At 31.2% G+C, this 21377-nt stretch overlaps 1 protein-coding gene across 2 annotated transcripts in view; it reads right to left on the reverse strand.

The window, feature by feature from the left end:
• Nucleotides 1–7057: 7057 nt before the first annotated feature.
• The window catches only part of LOC134247525 (uncharacterized), a 64849-nt gene continuing 50529 nt past the window's right edge, over nucleotides 7058–21377 (reverse strand). For both annotated transcript variants that reach the window (XM_062729875.1, XM_062729874.1), the window contains 6 exons: nucleotides 20718–20946; nucleotides 20187–20309; nucleotides 12852–12927; nucleotides 12581–12722; nucleotides 8962–9051; nucleotides 7058–8155 (listed from right to left, as the gene is read on the reverse strand). In XM_062729875.1, coding sequence (XP_062585859.1) covers nucleotides 8054–8155; nucleotides 8962–9051; nucleotides 12581–12722; nucleotides 12852–12927; nucleotides 20187–20309; nucleotides 20718–20946 — 762 coding nt within the window. In that variant the 3' untranslated portion in view covers nucleotides 7058–8053. The remainder of the gene's footprint in view (nucleotides 8156–8961; nucleotides 9052–12580; nucleotides 12723–12851; nucleotides 12928–20186; nucleotides 20310–20717; nucleotides 20947–21377) is intronic.

A 21377-nucleotide genomic window follows, 5' to 3' on the forward strand; every position in this document is an offset into this window, starting at 1 on the left:
AGTGGTTGAGAGTACATTTCAATAACAAACATAGGTAATAACCACTATTGAAATACGACCGCTATTGAAATAATTATATCATTAGTGTTTGAAAGTGCATTTCAATAACAAACATACATATTAACCACTACTGAAATACGACCACTATTGAAATAATTACTTCAACGGTAGGTGAGAGTGCATTTCAATATGATAACCATTGGTTTCAACCTCTATTAAAATATGAACACTATAGAAATAATTATTTAAAAAGTGGGAAAGAGTGCTTTAAATATGATTATCATAGCTTTCAACCACTTTTGAAATACGACAAGTATTGAAAGAAAAGTTTCTCCGCGTAATTTTTAATTTTCTATCCAAACTTTCACAAAAATTGGATTAGGGGTTAAAATATATAGATTAATAATTAAAGTCTATCAATTAATAAGGATTGTTTAAGTGAGGCAAAATTTTGAACATCACAGAAGGTTTACAATTTCTTTATATTCTAGAAAATTATTATTTGCATCAATTTCAATGAAATCAGACCAAAAATACATACCAACCCAGGCATCCATATTTTGTTTGTATCACCTGTCCTTAAATGAAGATTTAGATAGTTATTGAAATTATAATTTCAAAAGTGATTTTAATAATTATTTTGATAGTTGCTGATAATATTTCAAAACTAAAACCATAATTTAATCAATATTGAAATCTGAAATCAAAAGGGAATATTATTTCAATAGTGGCTGCTACTTATGTTTGTTATTGAAATGAATCTCATCCACAATTGAAATAATTATTTCAATGGAGGCCGTATTTCAATAGTCGTTATTACCTATGTTTTTTATTGAAATGCACTCTCAACCACTATTGATATGATTACTTCAATAGTGGTTGTATTTCAATTGTGGTTACTTACTATGTTTGCTATTGAAATGCACTCTCAACCACTATTGATATAATTATATCAATAGTGGTCGTTATTTCAATAGTGGTTGCAACGATTGTTGCAACCACTATTGAAATAACGACCACTATTGAAATAATTATATCAATAGTGGTTGGGAGTGCATTTCAATAGCAAACAGTGTTAGTAACCACCATTGAAATTCGACCAATTTTGAAATAATTATATCAATAGTGGTTGAGAGTGCATTTCAATAGCAAACATTATTAGTAACCACTATTGAAATACGACCACTATTGAAATAATTATATCAATAGTGGTTAGTAGTGCATTTCAAATGCAAACATATTTAGTAACTACTATTGAAATACGACCACTATTGAAATAATTATATCAATAGTGGTTGGGAGTGCATTTCAATAAAAAACATAGTTAGTAACCACTATTGAAATACGACCACTATTGACATAATTATTTCAATAGTATTGAAATAATTATTTCAATAGTGGGTGAGAGGGCATTTCAATATAATAACCATAAGTTTTAACTACTATTGAAATACGACCACCATTGAAATAATATTTCAATATTGGATGAGAGGGCATTTCAATATAATAACCATAGGTTTCAACCACTATTGAAAAACGAGCACTATTGAAATTATTATTTAATAGTGGGTGAGAGTGCATTTCAATATGGTAACCATGGTTTCAACGACTATTGAAATACTACCAGTTTTGAGAAAAGTTTCACCGCGTCAGCAACTTTTGAAATAATTATTTCAATTTATATTGGATTTATTGTTCAAAGCACTATTGAAATCAATAATTTAATCCATATTGAAATCTTTATTTCAAAAGTGGACATTATTTCAATAGTGGTTACAACATATGTTTGTTATTGAAATGAATCTCACCAATTATTAAAATAATTATTTCAATAGTGGTCGTATTTCAATAGTGGTAACTATCTACCTTTGTTATTGAAATGCACTCTCGACCACTATTGAAATAACTATTTCAATAGTGGTCGTATTTCAATAGTGGTTATTACCTATGTTTGTTATTGAAAAGCACGCTCAACCACTATGTATATACTTACTTTAATAGTGGTTGTATTTCAGTAGTGGTTATTACGTATGTTTGTTATTGAAATGTACTCTCAACCACTATTGATATAATTATTTCAATAGTGGTTGTATTTCAATAGTGGTTACTATCAATGTTTTCTATTGAAATGCACTCTCAACCACTATTGATATAATTATTTCAATAGTGGTTGCAACAGTGCTTTTTTGGGTCTGAGATTGTTAATTTGTTGTTTTTCAACAAATATTACTCTTTTACTACCATGACTGTTATTTTGCATGTTAAAATGAAACATGGATTGCTTCCTGATTTTAGTTGCAGCTGAACTTAGCGTTCAAGAAGACAATCGCTGCAGCTGATAGTTTCGTCTCTTTCCTGGAAACCTTAGCCACAGTGTCTCTTTTCACTCTAGTTAGAGGTTGTTCCAACCATGATCTCGTACAACCTACAGGTTGAATCCCACCAGTTACAATTCCAACCTAAATATCCAAAGTTATATTTATCAACATAAAAGAAATTTATACGTACAAGTTTTGTGTAAATATGCATACCTTACCATCTTTAACCATCTTTATTCGACAATCTTTTTTTTGCATTTCAGTTTGACTTGTTATAGGCCTAGTTCGAAGGAGCATTACACTAATAAAAAGTTAAATTCATACCCACTACGACAATATATTACATCAGTAAAAAGATTTTGAAGTCATTTTGAAGTCATTATGAGAAAGATTTTGCAATTCATGAAGACGATTGCTCTTACAATTCAGATCAGAGAATATTTTATGTTGTGTGTTGATTTAATAAGCCTAAAAATGAATCCACAAAAATTACTAGATCTATTCTTAAAATAAACAATTCAAATGATCACCAGTAGAACCAGAATGTGATCGATCTGGTATACACTCTGTTTATCTATTTAAACCTTGGCTGAATTTCATATGATGTCGAAGCGCATTGGTTCTCTCCATTCCTCCAGACATCAGTGATTTTCGTAGGCTCATACACAGTGTTATTTTCCACACCGAGCTTGACTGCGCTGGTTTACCTTTGGCTAAGGTTTTGAAAGAAACCTTGTGTCCTACAAAAATATCAATTTCTTTCGCACACGTGTATTTCCTCTAAATCTGAAAACATTTATGATTCACCAATTATGTTGTTAAATAATTCAGAACTAAAATCACATATTAAGGTTATTTGATTTTGGAGAATTTTGTACGTTTCCTTTGATTGTATATAACATCAATTTTATATGATATTTAATGTATTCGAATAATACAGCGATAATTATTTAAATTTGAAGTGTACGACCACATAAATTAGAATTATCTGGATATTTAAATGGATATCAATTGCAATTAAACTAAAATCACGAATTTATGCAAGGCAGCAAGAGTTTATATTCATTTACGTGCAGTATCTTTGAAATACTCGTTTACATAATTGTTTAAATGGATTTCAGAAAAAGAAGACATATTTTCTATACCTTTTCTATAAAACAAATTCTTACCTTTCCAATCAATTGCGCATTATTTAGTGTTGTCCAATGCAATACAATTTGATCAAATGCAGTATCCCTAATATAATCAAAAACTCGGAATAAACATTGCTAGAAAAACTAACCAACTCATATTTTATCAGAACTTTCTGAAAATTGAAAGACACGCAATTGGGATGCTTCAAACATTCTTTCATACATAAGCGTTACATACTTTTCATATAAACATACTTTTCATATAAAAAAAAGAAACCTCCAATTAGCTCTGGATTTTTAAATAAATACATATCCGAGTTTCTACATTTTGCCTTATAACAAATTATCCAAAAACTCACAAAAATGCTACTTTTTATTATTTTGTGCCAAATCATCCCTGTACGTTTGTCTAATTTATTTTAAAGTATGAGTCTAAGAGTAATAAGTTTTTTTTTATATACGCTTTTTTTTCTTGAAGATGAAATACCGGTAATATAACATCAATAGATAGAAACCAACGAAACATAATGAATGCATATGCATGGGAATTTCGTTTTTAAACAATAACTTTTCCACTTAAAATAATTTTCTTCACAGGATATTGATTATTTAAAGTCTTGTCTTCAAAACATTAATGTTTTTAAGCAATGTCGCTTCTCAATTTCTCCCTCATTATGTTCTTTTTGAAATGCAACATATTCAACTTGTGTAGAAGTTTTTTCTTACTACATTTCTCTCGCGTAATTATCCGTTAAGACGATTGATTTTTTACACTGATTATTCTCTTAATTTTTATCACAATGATCTTCTTCTTAAGTCGTCCTTTTGGCGTACTGGTTAGAGCGTCTGCTCTATAGTCGCGAAGGAGTTGATCCTTACGTCCCAGGTTCGAATCCAACTGTGGGACGTGGAGATCTGTCCTTCAAATGAGACCGTATAATCTGAGGTCCCGTGTCGCAGTAGGTGCTTGCACGAAAAAGATCCATCCCTTCTAAATGGTCCCGAGAGCCGAGTATAGGACAACATTTGCAACCCTCTACCGGTATATGGTGGCGTCTCCATATGAGTGAAAAATTCTCGAGAGGGACGTTAAATACACAATCAATCAATCTTTTTTTTTCTCTCTTGAAGAAACTAACGATCAAATGTTAATAAATTTTCTTGTGATATATAAAACGACTAATATTTTGTAATAATATTTTAATTTAAAACATTCTTCCTTGACGCAATGCATGAATTCATGTATCATCAATTTACAATCTCAATCAATCTTTTGTTTGAAGGATTTGGATTTTTTTTTACTTTAAAAAAAATCATGTTATTTAATGAAGCCGTTCGTTGACAAACAATTTATATTTTTTTCATGAAAACGTAATTTTTTGTTATTTTTGATTTAATATACAAATTTTGAATTAATGGATATATTGGAACATCTAGTTATTCGAGGGGAAGTATTTCTTTGATAAGGTAAATCTACGATTCCGATAATAACATTCAGTCGATTCCTTTGAGATTTGTTAAAAAATATAAAAATAGTTTAAGTTATAACTTAATCATATAGGTTTTTGAGTTTATAGTTTAATGTTCTGAAAAAGAAAACACCTATGAAGATGAAAATGTCTTTTTCCCTAAAACTACATGTCTTATAAGAGTACAAAAATTTCATCATCATGCCCCTGTAGTCGAAGATTTGAGGGTATACGGTTTTTGTTTTGTCGGTATATCTGTCTGTCATTCTGTTTGTCTGCAATATCTTTAACATTGTCCATAACTTTTTACTTTGACTAAATCATATATATGTAGCAAAGAACTGATAATCAAAATAAAACAAACAAAAACTGGTACATGTTAGTAAAATGAAGTGTGATATATGGAGGCGTTATGTGAAAATTAGTCATAATCATCAAATTCAATTCAGTTGTGTTAATAAACATTATCGTTTTTCTCGATATATAATGTGGATGTAGATATGATTGTGACACACTGATGCCCAAATATGGCGGGAATACGGTGTCAGGTCATTTCTCTCTAAAATGTTTTCTCTCCCAGGTTATTTCTCTCCCCTACCATTTCACGGTAGGTCATTTCACGGTAGGTCATTTCTCTCTCCTTCCTGGGTCATTTCACGCCATTTTTAATCTGGCCCCAGGATCATGAAACAGACTTAGACTTAAGTCAAAATTTCAAATGCCTGTAACATGTTTATTAATTATTGAATTGATCTAGAAATTTGCAACTATTAACATTTTTATGAATCAAAATTGAAACACATTTCAATCTCGATCTGTTTGCCTTGTGTAAAATTTAAGTACAGTATAAAAATGTTGAATTAAACTTAAGATATTTCATGATCCCGGGGCCAGGTCTTATATAATTATTTACATTTCCATTCATGTGTTATTAACTTTTGTCTCGTAAAATAAATTAATTTTATCAATTTATGACCAATAAAATTCGAACTAGAGAATGTATCGGAATTTTATTTACAGTGGAAAATTTGATATTTGATATTAATGAAAATAAAGTGACACCATTGTCCAGCCCTTGCTACGTTGAGGCCTCCTCTTTTAAGGGTAATAATTTTGAAAGAAAATTTTAAAAGAATTAATTTTTACCATAGCCGATGATGAAGTTTTTCTATAATCTGAATATTATATAGATACTGATCAAACTCGAATCTTATAAAAATAATACAAAAAATGTTGTTTTTATTGATTGATTTTGTTTGGCGATGCAAATACGTTGGAATAAAAAATAAAACAGTTCTAAATTATAATATGTCTGATGTCAATTTTGATCTTAGGAGAAAAAAGGAAGAAAATAGACATGACATAGAATAATACATGTAGCTGCAGAACATGGCTCTCCGAAAAGAAATATATTGACAGACCGGTTCAATACATTTTCTTTTTGGAAAACTACAGTTCTGCAGCTATAAAAATAGATAATTTTAAGAAAACAAAGGATAATTCAAAAAATATATTATTCAGAAAAATTTTCTTAATTGTTAAATTTTTAATGCCAGAAAAACATATTTTGCAAGAGCAGAAAGGTCAAATAATAGATTAAGCAAATCAGTTAACTTTTTAAGCACAATTAATATAATTATATAATTTAATTTTTTAAACAGTTTAATCAGAAACAAAATGTGTTTGGATGAAATCATTGAAAGTAAAATGCAGAGAAGTAATTTTTGATTAAGACACAAGTTTAAGTGCAAAAAGGTCACATTCAATGCATTATAGCGCCAAAAGAAGTATATTGACAGCGACTGTTTTGTTTTCGCTATTTAATTAGATTTGTGAAGAAACTTAAAGTAAACTTAACAAAACGTTTTAGAACTTTTAAAAAGTATCTTGATTCAAACTCATTAAACAAATTAACAAAAGTTATATAATATGATACCCCTAAAGGTATGAACAACACAGACGGCAATATCATACAGAGGAATATTTATTGTTACAAGTAATCATATCACAGCGAACTTGTATCATAATGAAGGACATGAAATATACAAATGTAAGCAATATACATAGAGTACTACAAAAATGACGCATGCAAAGGATTTATACAAAAAAATAAATATGATGGGGACATTATAAAATTTTGTTTCAAATTTCAAAAGCATATATTTATTACCTTTTAATATAAAATATCTTATTACCCTTTCTTTAAGGATAATTCAGCAATATTTATCTTACATTTACATTTAAATTGGTTTTTGAATAAAGTTTACCAAGTATAATAAGAGAATTTTATAAGATTCTGTTACAAAGTTAAAAAATGGTACAAATATTTGTATGGAATAATTAAGATAGCAAAACAAAGTATCATATCTAAGCACCAAGGAAAACCATGGATTTCTTTTTATTTCAGGGATTTCTTATCTATGTCATTTATCATAATATTTGATAAATCTTGTAAATTTCGTTTGTAACAAAAGAGTAAGTATTAAAGAGACCCAATTTTTAATATGTTACATGAATGTACAATTTAAGAATACACATATGGAAGTAAAGTTCTTGAGTAATTAATATAAGGAATGAAAAAAAAATGTTAATAGTTTTATTAAAAGGTAAAGATTAGTGGATAGTGATCAAGCTTGTACAACAACAGCAAAAACACAAAATTTATTGATGGGAAAAGGCTATTAAAATATGATGTCAGTGTAACACATGTACATTTATTTAAGATTGAGAAATGAAAACGTTCCATTATAAAATTACACAGCTGTTTATAAACAACACGAACCCAGAATTTAAAAAAATCCTATTTACACTCATTGTAATTTTTTTCTTAATTCAGACTGTGGTCTCCTGAAACGATAAGTTTGTATTCAAAGCGAGCACATCAAGAGAACCCATTATGCTTTATGATTGTAACGCATGCAAAAAAACAGTCGATGCTTGATATAAATCCTTTATTTATAGAAAAAAAAATAGGGATAATTGATAAGTTGATTTGAATAAATATATTTATCAAAATTCAGTATAGCTCTGTTCTTGGTATTTTCATAAATCAAATGGTATTTGAAATTGACGTCGGCATGCATGATTTGAATTTTCTTCTCTCCTTAGATATAAGTTCTGGTTAGGAATCAGATTAGTTGATTGTCAATTGGATAGTTTGCCCATTGTATTTTTCTTTATGGGACTCGTCCTCTTGTAAGAAATGGTTGGTTTCAATCATAATTGTCGACAATTCCTGAAAATAAATATATAAAAGTAGGTTCAAAGTAATGTATTTCGAGTTCAACGCCTCGAACGGGATTTTGTTTTAATACATGTACATTGATGATTAAATTCATTCTAAAATCTATCAGTCGACTGACTATCGCATCTTTAAGGAAAGGGGAAAAGACACAATATTTATTTAACAAATACAATAAAAATACAAGTATGAATTAATATAAGCACATGCATTATATGGAAAATTTATTGGTATTCTATTTAAGCAATCATACGTAATTAATTTAAAAATATTGTATTTTTTTTTTTAAGAAATTGGATTTTAAAAGACACTTGGAATGAAAAGTGTTAATTGTAACCCTAAAGTAGATAAGAATGTAAATGTAAAACAAAATCAATTTTTGTACATCTACATCGTACCTTCTCTTATTCATTAAACATTCTATACGTTACATTAAATGTTCTATTTCATTATTTTTACGGAAAATTGAAATGTATTTTCAGATTCATTGTTTGTCTGATAATTACAGGGAGCTAACAGTGGATGTGATCAGGCGGTAGGGTTTACTCACTCTTACATGACACCGGGTGATACATTCATTTGATGTTTTAGGAGGCCTGTGTTTTCTTCGCTAAAATTTGTACTATTTCAGCTAATTTTGAGATTGATTAAGGCTCGTTATCTCCAAATTTTATCTACAGGATTATTTTGTTTATGGAACATACCTTTCCTTCCTGAAAATACTCTGATTTGTAAATAAATTTATCAGGATAAATTTTTCGATTACATAATAAATTTCTTGATTGATTTATGACCGAAACCTTTTCTTCTGTCCGTTGTGCAATTAATGCTGTCCCCTTTCTGTCTTCTCTGTCTTCCTGTGTCTGCCTGTGTGTGTTACAATTGGTTACCTGGTAAGCATAAGTAAGTTTTAATTACATAGCAATGTATCACAATGAATCAATGCATAATGATGTATTTTTGAAGCAGGGGTACAATAATTATGTGTTTAGTAGCAAAGATTCTATAAAATAATATTCTATGTCGCTTGTGTAAGTTTTTGTGTGACGTCGATTGATATTCGCAATTTAAAGAAGTTCGCGGAACTTGTGGGTACTACTCGCACGCGAATAATGGTTGGAAGTAATAGTTTCCACCAGACCCCTCTACATTAGGACCCCCCTTAAAACACTTAAAAATTGCATGACGTGCTCTTGTTCGTCATGATGCATTTTGTCATCTGCACAACAGTTCGAAAAGGATACGATTATTCAGTAGAAATAACTCAATTTAATTATATTATCACTAGAACCCCATATTCACACCAGATTTTTTGGCTAGGGATAGGTCATGGAATTGACGATCCTGAAAAAAAGTAATTTTGACCATAAGAATTTAACACCAGCTTTCACTGATTTATAACTTAGAGTAGAAAACAATATTTTTCAAGAAATTGTGTTTTTCACGATATAACAGAGCCGTTTAGCTTTCACCAAACCCCCAACCTATGGGAAATACATGTGACAATTTTGGAAGAAACACCCTTGCTTATCATAAGCATTCACTTAGCTTGTTTATTATTATAATGTCCATGAGAAGAGGAGAAATATTTCTATATAATTCATGCATTTTACCCATTTGATGGACATGTCCATCCTAAACCAGAGACCCTGACCCAAAGGCTAAAAATGTACAAATTTGGAAGAGGCACCCTTGCTCATCATAACCGCGACTGTACTTCATGTCCTAAATGCCAAGTAAAAAAGAAGAAATTGAACAAATATAAATAAAAGAATGCTTTTTCACAATAGAATTATAAGAGCCTCTTCCCTTTGCCCTAGAATCCCTGACCCGGGGGCCTTGATCTTCAGGATTTAAGAAGAATTATCCTTGTTTGTTATAGCCATAAAAGTAGTTCTTTTACTTGATATACAGGGAGAGGAAAGAAGATTTTCAAGAATTTATACAATTTCACTATATGATCAACATTTTTCAGAAAAAACGATTACTCTGACATGCTTAATTTAATAGCTAAATGGTAACAGATAGATTAAATAAGTATTTAAGCACTGTTGAATATTTCCATAATTAGTCAGCCCACGGGCTGACTAGGTATGATATGAAGAACTTCAAATGCGCTTGCGTGCTTTGGAATTCTGGGAAGTGGTTTTGCGGTAAATCACTGTTGCTAATTTCATTTCAGTAAAAATCAGTAAAGATTAAACCCAGAAATCCATATTTACCACCACGGTATTTTGTAAATTTAATTTCAACTCAAACAGGAAGGCCAAATACATGTATGCTTATTTATTTATAGAAGCTTTGTAAACAGCTCCAAACATTTTTTTTAACCAGACTCACAGAAATTTGAATAGTTCTCATCGGATCTACGCAGCGGAGAACACAGTTGTATGAATTTATTTCACGAAGTGTTTGACGCGTCAGTTGAAGGTCTTTTGTTAAGTATTATAGGGTTATTGAACTTATATTCTCTATTATTTTTTTAAAACATTGTCACAGAGAAGAAAAATCCTCTGGCTGACTCTCTAAGCTTTTTTAAAAGCTAAACTTGAAAAGGGAATTCCAAACAGTGCATTAAAATTTCGGACCCTATTAAATGGAAGTTTAAGTGGTTTGTTGTCCGATTTTGAAACTTGAGTATCACTGTGTTTAACATGTTTCAGTGAAAAAAAAATCTTTAAACGATTTTTATAAATGCAAAGATACGAGGGCTGTACAATAAATAATGTCCTGAACTATATGACATACATTACAGATATCATTTTACAATAAACTTGACTTTCTCTCATTATTGAATCTTTCATGAATTTATAACAGTTTATGTGACCACTTCTCATCACATAGTTTCATCGTGAGAAGCTGGGAAACAAGGGCTCTTCGAGACACTGCATTATAAATGAATGGTAAAGAATCAGTAAACTAGAGTGAAAATAAAAGCTCCATTAAAACTTGTTAAAAATCCCAAAGAATTATTTACTGAAATATGTGACATTTACAGCAGGCAATGCCTGTTTTATAGACAAAGAGCAGGTGGATTTCAATGATAAAAAATTATATAATGGGCATCAAAAATGGGTACCCTCCTTGCCAACAAAAATTATAACAACTTATGTACTGTTTGCCAAATTTCAACAAATAATATTTGATGATGTATGATTGACTTTAAGACACATAGCAAATTTGATAGACATCACATCGGGGGTAGTTTACACTCTATTTAAGAAACGTTTGACGGTAAAAGAAAGCTTGATACTCAGAGGTCACCCTATATTTTGAAAAATGTGTGAAAATGACAGCGTGTACGAAATTCTTAACAATTATTTTAGAATATCAGTAATTGTAGTTATCCACGTTTGTTTAATTTTCAAACAGATATTGGAACTTAAATATATTGCTTAAAACCCTAAAAACAAAATTTATCATAAGATGTACTTGATAAAAACTATAAAAAAAAAACTTTAAATGTCCGACTGCACAGGTATGCAAGAGCACAAAGACAGATTTACATGTAATTTTCTTAAACATTAGTGATATTGTTGTTCAAAATCGTATTCGGAGAGACAGTTTAATTTCTGGAGGAGTCTAGAAAGCACTTCTTTGGCCAAAAAATCAAAAGGTTTATTAGAGGAAAGACCCAGAATCAGGAATCCACTACACTGAATTTCTTCAAGACAGCGTCCAAACCCGCATGCCCTGAAGAGTTAAGGGGTTTTCGGGATAAACAGAAAGTTAATGTTTTTTTCACATTAACAATATTCGCCAGATCTTTGACCTTTGACTTGTTTCTATTTCCAAACTTGGAAAAAAAAACACCTTTCAGAAGAAAGAAACAAGTCCGGGAAATCATTGGATCTGCCATTTTCCAGTATACTAAGGGTCATACCCAAAAAATGAGTTCTACAAACGATCAGAAATTGGATAAAAAATGTTACGGACATGTACTTTTTTTTAAAGAGATTAATTAGTAAAATCATGAAGAATAAATCATTGAAAAGCGTCTTTTGCTTCTTTCTGAGCACCGAGGACATTATTTATTGAACAGCCCTCGTAATTGCGTTTCAACGCAAAGAGTTTTGCATTTAATTGTTAAAATTGACTGTGTTTATGCATAACATTATCGCGTTTAAATGGAAAACTTAGATATATTAGCTATAGAGAATTTGTGTCCAGAGTTGATAACGATGAAAAAAATGGATTTTTTTCTATGTTTTTGCCTTTTTTAAAAACAATTTATGCTATGAGAAAGCTGATAAAAAGGTTTTAATAAAACTTTTGACAGGTTAATAAAAACCCACGAATTTCAGACTTTCACTTTTATTTTGAGTCATTCAAATTGCATTACTAAATAGCATACATATACATGTAGATAACTGAAGAAAAAACTTTGAAACTTTGATTTTACCAAATGATAACACATACCGGGAAACCCTTTTTACGAAATCGCCAAAAAAGGCCGATCGTCACGAAAGTCACAAGAAGCATTAGTAGTAAATATATAAAGGTCATGGAAATCTTCGCTGAAAGAGTCCGTTCATCGCACAGAGTACCGCATGATTTATTCCTAAAAAAGTACAAAAATTAAAATTGATTATACTTCTAAGTTTGATTCTGATATAAACCAATAGACCATATGTTAAGTCACATGTTTTTAAAAAGTTATATTGAACAAAAAGATTCAAGAAAAAGCTACCGAATGGTGATATTTTGTTGATCGGTCGAAGTGACAGCTTTCTTCTCATTTTCTATAAGACTATAACATCCAGGATCTATGCATAAAAAGTAAAGACGTGTAAGACTAGTACATGTATAAGTGATAAAGAATTCCACAGAAATAAAATTACAATCAAAACTGTCATATTCGGCACATTGCGCAACCCGACACCCTGAGAATTGTGCCACTTAATTTCTTTCCCTTAGTTTACACTTTGCAACCTGACAGCCTTTCTATTCTGACACAAACCTATTCTTTCATTCCATGTCAGATTACACAGGTTCTATTGTGTATCTTTGAAATATCATTTCAACACTGTGTGGTCGCTATAAAGATTTTAAAAATACTTTTAATTTGATAAAAATTGCAATAAAATTTAAGGAATGTGGTACAGGCAGATGATCAGATAAATATGAATTTGACACCGGATTTGAAAAATGAAAGTTATGCTAAAATTGTAAGCTTCCGCAATGGGTTGTTGCTGAGAGAAATGAGACGAAACCTGGTGTTGTATAGTACGGACAGACGCACGGATATACAGGAAGTAGACTTAAGTTAACACAAAAATCACTATATAACATGACTCTACAAAGTACTACTAAAATTTCAAACATCCGCAAATTTGAAAAATGTAACGAAAATTAAGGAGGCTGGTGGGTCAACAAATTAATTCCAAATTAACCACCAGATTTAACTTATTTTTTAGATACGGTATCTTTAGCTGTCAACTATCATTTGACAAAGAAGAAATTCAAAGATTTTAGTTTTAAAATTTGATCATTTTCGTATATCTTTATATGGAGCTCTCCTTTTAAAGGAGATTGAAATAGTCTAAAAATGGCTGCCACCCCCCAGCCTCGTTAATGATTGAAACAGACAGATGCACAATTTAACAAACTGTTAACATTGCATTTGAACAGAAATGAATTCCACCATACAGCATTTATCAGCAATCAATGTGGGAAAAAATCGAAGCATCTACAAGGTACATTGTACAAGGTACAAGCTACATTGTAGTTGTTGAAAAAACATCGACAAAATGTGTTATGTATGATACCGTTAGACAAACAGATAAGCAGGAAGTTGACAGGGATTTCTACTATAATGAATCTAATATATTTAATCATATGGTGTTCATTTAGAAATTTCATGCAATGACTTGTTAATGAGAAAACAACGACGAAAATGTAAAAATGTATGAAATGGGCAGACGCATGGCTCGACAGGAATTTGACATCGCATTTGAATAAAAAAAATCCCATCATCCACATGCCTTAGAAAATAATCTGCTTAAATTTCAAGGATCTGTAATGAGTTGTTGAGACCAAATTTTCTTACAGACAGAAAAAAAGAAAGCCACACAACGCAGTACAGTTAAGGTGCGCAATGGAAATATCGACTAAATTTTGTATTTAAAAATGTATTCGTAATCGGGATGGCGATTATTTTTAGTACAACATTTGTATTGGATAATTGTAATTATGATTAATAACTATGTATCGAGGACGATTATATTTTATATTTAGACTAGTCACGTGATGCGGCAGTCACGGGATTTTAGCACATTGATTTAAAGTATTGATGTTACATATAAATATCACTAGTGCAAGGGCATAACCAAGATAAATTTCCAAGTTTAGTATATAAATATTTTCAAAAAGCATTGTAGTTTCTGAAAAGTGCTGCGATCCTGTCTAAATTCTGCAATTGCATTGTTAAAATTATACTTGTATGACCGAATGCTATATTTTTTGCTGGTCAGCGGCATGAAATATTGATATAATTAAATTGTTTTTAAGATTTCATCAGGATCGCAGCACTTTTCAGATACCTTATTAGTTCTATAGTTGAAATGTAAAAGCTTACTTTGATCCATAGAGTGTATGCCCTTGCACTAGATCGATTTAATAAGACCCCCCACATTACCCTCCGATGTACTTGTATACAAATATACGGCAGTGTCAATTAAATACGTAATGTGCAGAAAATGTATCAATAAAATAGTGAAGAAGACATTATATTCAAGTTATTGTCCCATAGAATATCTGTAAATAATATTTTATTTAATTAAAGAATATATATTTTGCTGTGAAAATATTACTTGATCTGTCTCTCACTGCATACAGACTACGTCACGTTGTAATAAATGACGTCATATCGACAAGTGTATTGCGATCAGTGACTTGTTAATAACTTGTAATGTGGGATTTAACTAACGACAAAACAACACGCTGTAGTAAGTTTTTATGTAGTTTGATGATATCTTACTGGTTAAATTAGCAGATAAACTCATTTTGTGGTATTTTAAAGAAATGTTGTATGACGTATATTGTGTATGATGTCATAGTCAAGTTTTCCCGTACAAATTAGGCTCCGCCTCCTTTTTGTAACCTTAACTGTGCTGCGAAATGTAAAACGATATACTCCCTTATCTTTCGGGTCATGATATGTTGTTATTGCCTTATGCAAGTTACAGCGCTCTTGCTGATGTTTGTTGTTTGATATGTCTAATATATAATTATTAAAGTTCTACTTGTAATTTGGCAAGAAAATTGAAAATACTGGAAACCTTTTTTATTTGCATCAAAAAAGTTTATCTTTCTTCAGTTAAATCTTCTATTCCATCAAAACTTTGTTTTAAAATAATACATCTATTGAACAGAATGTTTTTAATATAAGAAATTAATTTCCAATACGTACTATCGAAAGTACCTCGGAGTTATATAACTTACTACCGATCTTTTGCGGGAGAGTCGAGAAAGCTCTAGATTTTGGGGATACATGCCATAGTTTACAGTAGTAAAAATCAAATGATTCGATCAATTTAATGCCAAATGTACAATGTATTGCCAAGAATTGGACTCCAAAAAGTATATTGTATGGTGGCATATTTCTGCCCCTTGTGTGCAAGTTATTTTTCTATCAAATATGTCGACATGCAAGATAGATATGTTGACATGCAAGATAGCTATGTCAACATGCAACATAAATATGTTGACATGCAAGAAAATTGCAATCAAATAAAAATTATAAAAAATCTTCAAAAATCTCAAATATGGCCCACATGTGACATCAAACATGCTAGATGTTACTTATTTATGTTAACATGCAAGATAAATATGTTGACATGCAACTTAGATATGTTAACATGCAACTTATTTATGTTGAAATGCAACTTAGTTATGTCGACATGCAACTTACTTATGTTGACATGCAACTTACTTATGTTGACATGCAACTTATTTATGTTGACATGCAACTTATTCATGTCGACATGCAACTTATTTATGTTGACATGCGAGATAAATATGTTGACATGCAACTTATAAGTTGCATGTCGACATAAATATGTTGCATGTTTACATAAATAAGTTGTATGTCAACATATTCATCTTGCCTGTTAACATAAATAAGTAGCATGTCAACATAAATAAGTTGCATGTCGACATATTTATCTCGCATGTCAACATAACTAAGTTGCATGTCAACATAACTAAGTTGCATGTCAACATAAATAAGTTGCATGTCAACATAAATAAGTTGCATGTCAACATAAATAAGTTGCATGTCAACATATTTATCTTGCATGTTAACATAAATAAGTAACATCTAGCATGTTTGATGTCACATGTGGGCCATATTTGAGATTTTTGAAAATTTTTTATAATATTTATTTGATTGCAATTTTCTTGCATGTCAACTTAGTTATGTTGCATGTTGACATAACTATGTTGCATGTCAACATATCTATCTTGCATGTCGACATATTTGATAGAAAAATAACTTGCACACAAGGGGCAGAAATATGCCACCATAATATTGTAAGCTAAGGAAAGATTAGAATATTTTTTTCAGTTTTAAAGTCTGACGATTTTCAATGAAAAATTTATGAGAAGAGTCCGCTTAGTTAAAATTTATCGTTAAAAATGAAACATTTTAGGATCAGCTCGTCTCAAAAATTAATCAAGCTGGTTCAGCGATAATTAAGCAATGTATTCCATTAGGATTTTTAACTTATCAATCCTTATAAGCTCTACATTGACCGATCTTGCATTGTATTTAATAGCATATTTGTCCCAATCAAACAGACGTTTCCTATCTCCATCGCGAAAGAGTTCCGCAGAGTTGATTAATCGCGATATCAAGTATTGAAAGCCTATATTAAGGGACATTTCATTGGAAAATCGATGTGAATGCAAAACATTAAATGTAACAAGAGGCCCACGGGCCTTATAGGTAACCTGAGTATTGTGTAACAACTTTCAAACAATTAAATTTGGTTCGTGTTTTAAACCAGAGGCCATGAAATTCACAATTTTGAAAGAGGCACCATTGCTTATCATAATTATCAACTTAGCATGCTTACTTTATTTACTTAATACCCAAAGGTAGATCAGAGTAACAAAGAGAAAATGCACTTCCACTTTATACCCAGTTGTGCACCTCACCCAAAGGAAACCACTGACTCAGGGGCCACATTATTCAAAATTTAGAAAATTTCATCATAAAATGGTTGATTAAATCCAAAGAGCTGATTTCAAAGCATTAATTTATTTTTAGAATATGTAACCCCCCTCCCTCTGACCCAGGGGGCATTAAAAACCACTTTGCTAGATGCACCTTTCCTCATCATAAATTTATATGTACTTGGATCATTGGTATTAAACACAGAAGCAAAGGAAAATATTTTCAAAGAATCAATGTATTTGTACTATATAATCAATACAGCCCCGCCTTTATACCAGAACCCCTGACCCTTGGGGCCATAAAATTCACAAATCTGGAAGAGGCACTCCTGCTCATCATAACTATGTGCTTAGTTAGATAATAAAATACCCAGGAGCAGAGAAGAAGATTTTCAAGGAATAAATGCATTTTTACTATATAATCAATACAGCCCCACCTAACACCAGAAACCCTGACCCTGGGGCCATAAAAATCACAAATCTGGAAGAGGCACTCTTTCTCATCATAACTATGTACTCAGTTAGTTTATTTAATACCTAGGAGTAGAGAAGAAGATTTTAAAAGAATAAATGCATTTTCACTATATAATCAATTGAGCCCCGCCCTTACACCAGAACCCCTGACATTGGGGCCATAAAATTCACAAATCTGGAAGAGGAACTCTTTCTCATCATAACTATGTACTCAGTTAGTTTATTTAATACCCATGAGTAGAGAAGAAGATTTGAATAAATGCATTTTCACTATATAATCAATAGAGCCCCACACTATATAATCAATAGAGCCCCACCCTAATAGAACCCCTTACCCTGGGGCCATAAAATTCACAAATCTGGAAGACACTCTTCCTCATCATAACTATGTGCTTAGTTAGATTATTTAATACCAAGGAGCAGATTTTCAAGGAATAAATGCATTTTTACTATATAATCTATACAGCCCGCCCTAACACCAGAACCCCTGACCCTGGGGCCATGAATTTCACAATTTTGGTAGAGGACCCAATGCTCATTACATTCATGCCAACAGTTTGCCTGCTTGATGTCCAGGGGTAAAGAAGAAGAGTTCTAAAGATTGCAATAATTTTAGTGGTTTTGGCCCAACCCCTCAGGCCCCATGGGAGGCGGGGACCATGAAATTCACAATTTTTTTTCCTATTTACCCATAGATGCTGTATACCAAATTTGGTTAAAATTGGTTCAGTGGTTTCAAAGAAGAAGCTGAAAATGTTCAAATGTTTACACACGACACACGACGCACAACGCACGACGACGGACGAAAACGGATAGCAATAGGTCACCTGAGTTACTCAGGTGACCTAAAAACAAAAATTGGTTTACTGTTAAAAAAATATAAATAAAACAGTACTAAAAATGTAAATGAAAGTCAGCAACGCATGCAAACAGCATTTAAAGCACTTCTTAAGCATCTGTTTTTTTAAATTGCATTTTGATAGGCAAGACTTACATGTATGCATTGGCTTTGCTGAAGTAAAATTAGCTATTACAAGAAAGAAATTTTTTCGTTGTGATTTCGTTATATAGCGGGATAAAAACTTAATGACGTATTTGTTAATATAAACTTAAAGCTGAACACGATTCAGAAAATAATTGAACTGCCATTTTAGTATAGGGAATTGTTATACCTGCAGAGGTCTATATAAATGGCAGGACTTTGTCACTGTTCAGTGTAATCACGAAATTTTCACGAACTGTGGTTATTGCTCTATATGATCTTAAGAAATGCTATTATACATGAGAATTTAATTTTCGCCAGCCCACCGCCTCGTGTAATTACGCTAAAATAATGTTCTCGCAAAAAAAATTAAGGCAGGTATATATAAGACGAGATTTGTAGTATAATACAAGTATTATAATACTTTTGTATTGTAATATTTTCTTGTACTCAAGCTAATACATATCTTATAAGATTGTAAATAAACCACGTATTCCTACGTATTTTCCCCGCCATATTTCTGTCTCTGTCAAAATAAAAAAAATGGAGGATGAGGTTCTGATAGCAGTCTATCAACGCACTATGCACTGCTTGATCTATTCCACGAGTCCTCTTCCCCTTTCCATAAAACCACGAGTGTTTCCACGTCTTTACTTGTTAAGTCGACTATTATTACCTACCATATGCTTTTTTAGTAATGATAAAAATAGGTCGACCCCTAGTGTCAGTTCATTTCATTGGTTGAAAGTGAAAGGTAAGTTAAGACTTTTATTAGGAAATAGAACATTGCTTTATTATTAATACATTTTTGTAAGTTTTGAAAAATCTTATGATACACTGTATTAAGAGTGTATACACAATAAGACTGTGTATTATAATACAAATCTTATAATACAAATCTTACCGTGAATACCGGCCTTTACAGTAGTTATACAGGTAGGTGCAGTATACAAACATACACAGATCGGGTAACTGCGATAAAATGTAAACAAAGGTAAATGCAAGATAACCAGCTCGAACACGGGTCGCCGTTCCACGCCGATACCCGAAACAATAAAGCAGTCAAATTGACGAATCTGAAAAGTATACTCTTGTGTTCATGTATTTTAGATAATGATATCGAGTCGTGTTCAGCTTTAACAACATAACACGAACAGATTAATGGAGATGAAGAAAATGAGGTAAAAATAAAATATACTTCTTTTTTTTTGGTTTTTGCGACTGTTAATCATACTCAAAAGGTAAAAGCATTAATACGTCTTATCGGTACCGAAAACATGTCACAGGCTCAACTCATCTTGCAACCGTTCAATAAGCATTAGAGTTTGCAAATACGTAATTTTAAGACAGTTATCCTCAAACAATATGTAATAACATAAATGTAAACATTACACTCGTAGCATTTCCACGAAGGATATGCTTCCGGACAAGGGTTTTCGTTAAACTGCTTGCATCCATATCCATAGTGTTCTTGTACTCTTGCTCCTCCTTTATTAAACTCAGTACAATAATGACCTATAAGAGATATAAAAAAATGAAATTAAGAACTATATAACAAGGTAATTTCTATTATATTCTGTTTAAGAAAATGCCATAAATTATTATAATGAATTTTAGAAAACGTTTAAATCATACACAACTGGCAGGATATTGATCACAAAAACAGATTTTCTCTATTTCATTAGTTTCAAGCGCAACACTCAGGATAACCATTTTTTTTTCCAGATTTTGAATTAAATTCTTTGTGAAGAGGTTTGTAAAAGTTAACAGTTATCAAATGATTAATTGTTCTTTTTAAAATTCATTAAGCTACTTACCAATCTACTTACTGACCAAAATATCTCTATTTTAAAGAATCTCTGATACTCAAATTTCTTATTAGTCTAATACATTTATTAAGATAAACATGCTTACAATTCTTACCAAAAATAAATCTCTGAGGAGCACACACTTCAATGAAATTCGACCCAGTTGTATCAATAACACAATGATATTTGAAATTGGAATTTGTCGTACAGTTTTGCTGAATATCTTCACAGTTTTTCTCCTTTGAACGTTTGATGTAATCTATTTCATTTGTTGGGCAGATCGAAGTAAAATTTATTGTTGTGAGTGATACTTCACATTGCCATTGGGTTCCATCTACAACCACCTGAAGTTTGAGAATTAATCATGGTTTCTTTTTTTCGTGTGTGTGTGTGTGTGTGTGTGTGTGTGTGTGATTATTTAATGAATTTTTAAATGTTTGAAGTCAGTTATTGGTTTGTATGTCACACACACGCATGTCATGAAGGCGAGCTACAAGGAGCACTTTATGAAAAATGACAAGAATGTGTGATTAACACAAAAATAACTCATACTTAACTTGAAAAAAAACCTTAAAATTACATGTTTAAGTAGGCGCTAAGCACTAACAGAAAATTTTTTTTTAGGATTTGGAGAAAAATATTTCATATCAAGGTTGGGTATTGGGATTATTCATTTTCATCAATTGGTACTGTCTTCTTTCCGCAGAAAAGACAGAGGACTATTTGTGAACAGAAATCACTTTTATTTACTTACATTGGGTAAATAAAAGGAAAT

This window comes from Saccostrea cucullata, unplaced genomic scaffold, assembly GCF_032062105.1.
Source record: "Saccostrea cucullata isolate Sc308-1 unplaced genomic scaffold, CSIRO_AGI_Scuc_v1 ctg2072, whole genome shotgun sequence".
Classification (NCBI taxonomy): domain Eukaryota; kingdom Metazoa; phylum Mollusca; class Bivalvia; order Ostreida; family Ostreidae; genus Saccostrea; species Saccostrea cuccullata.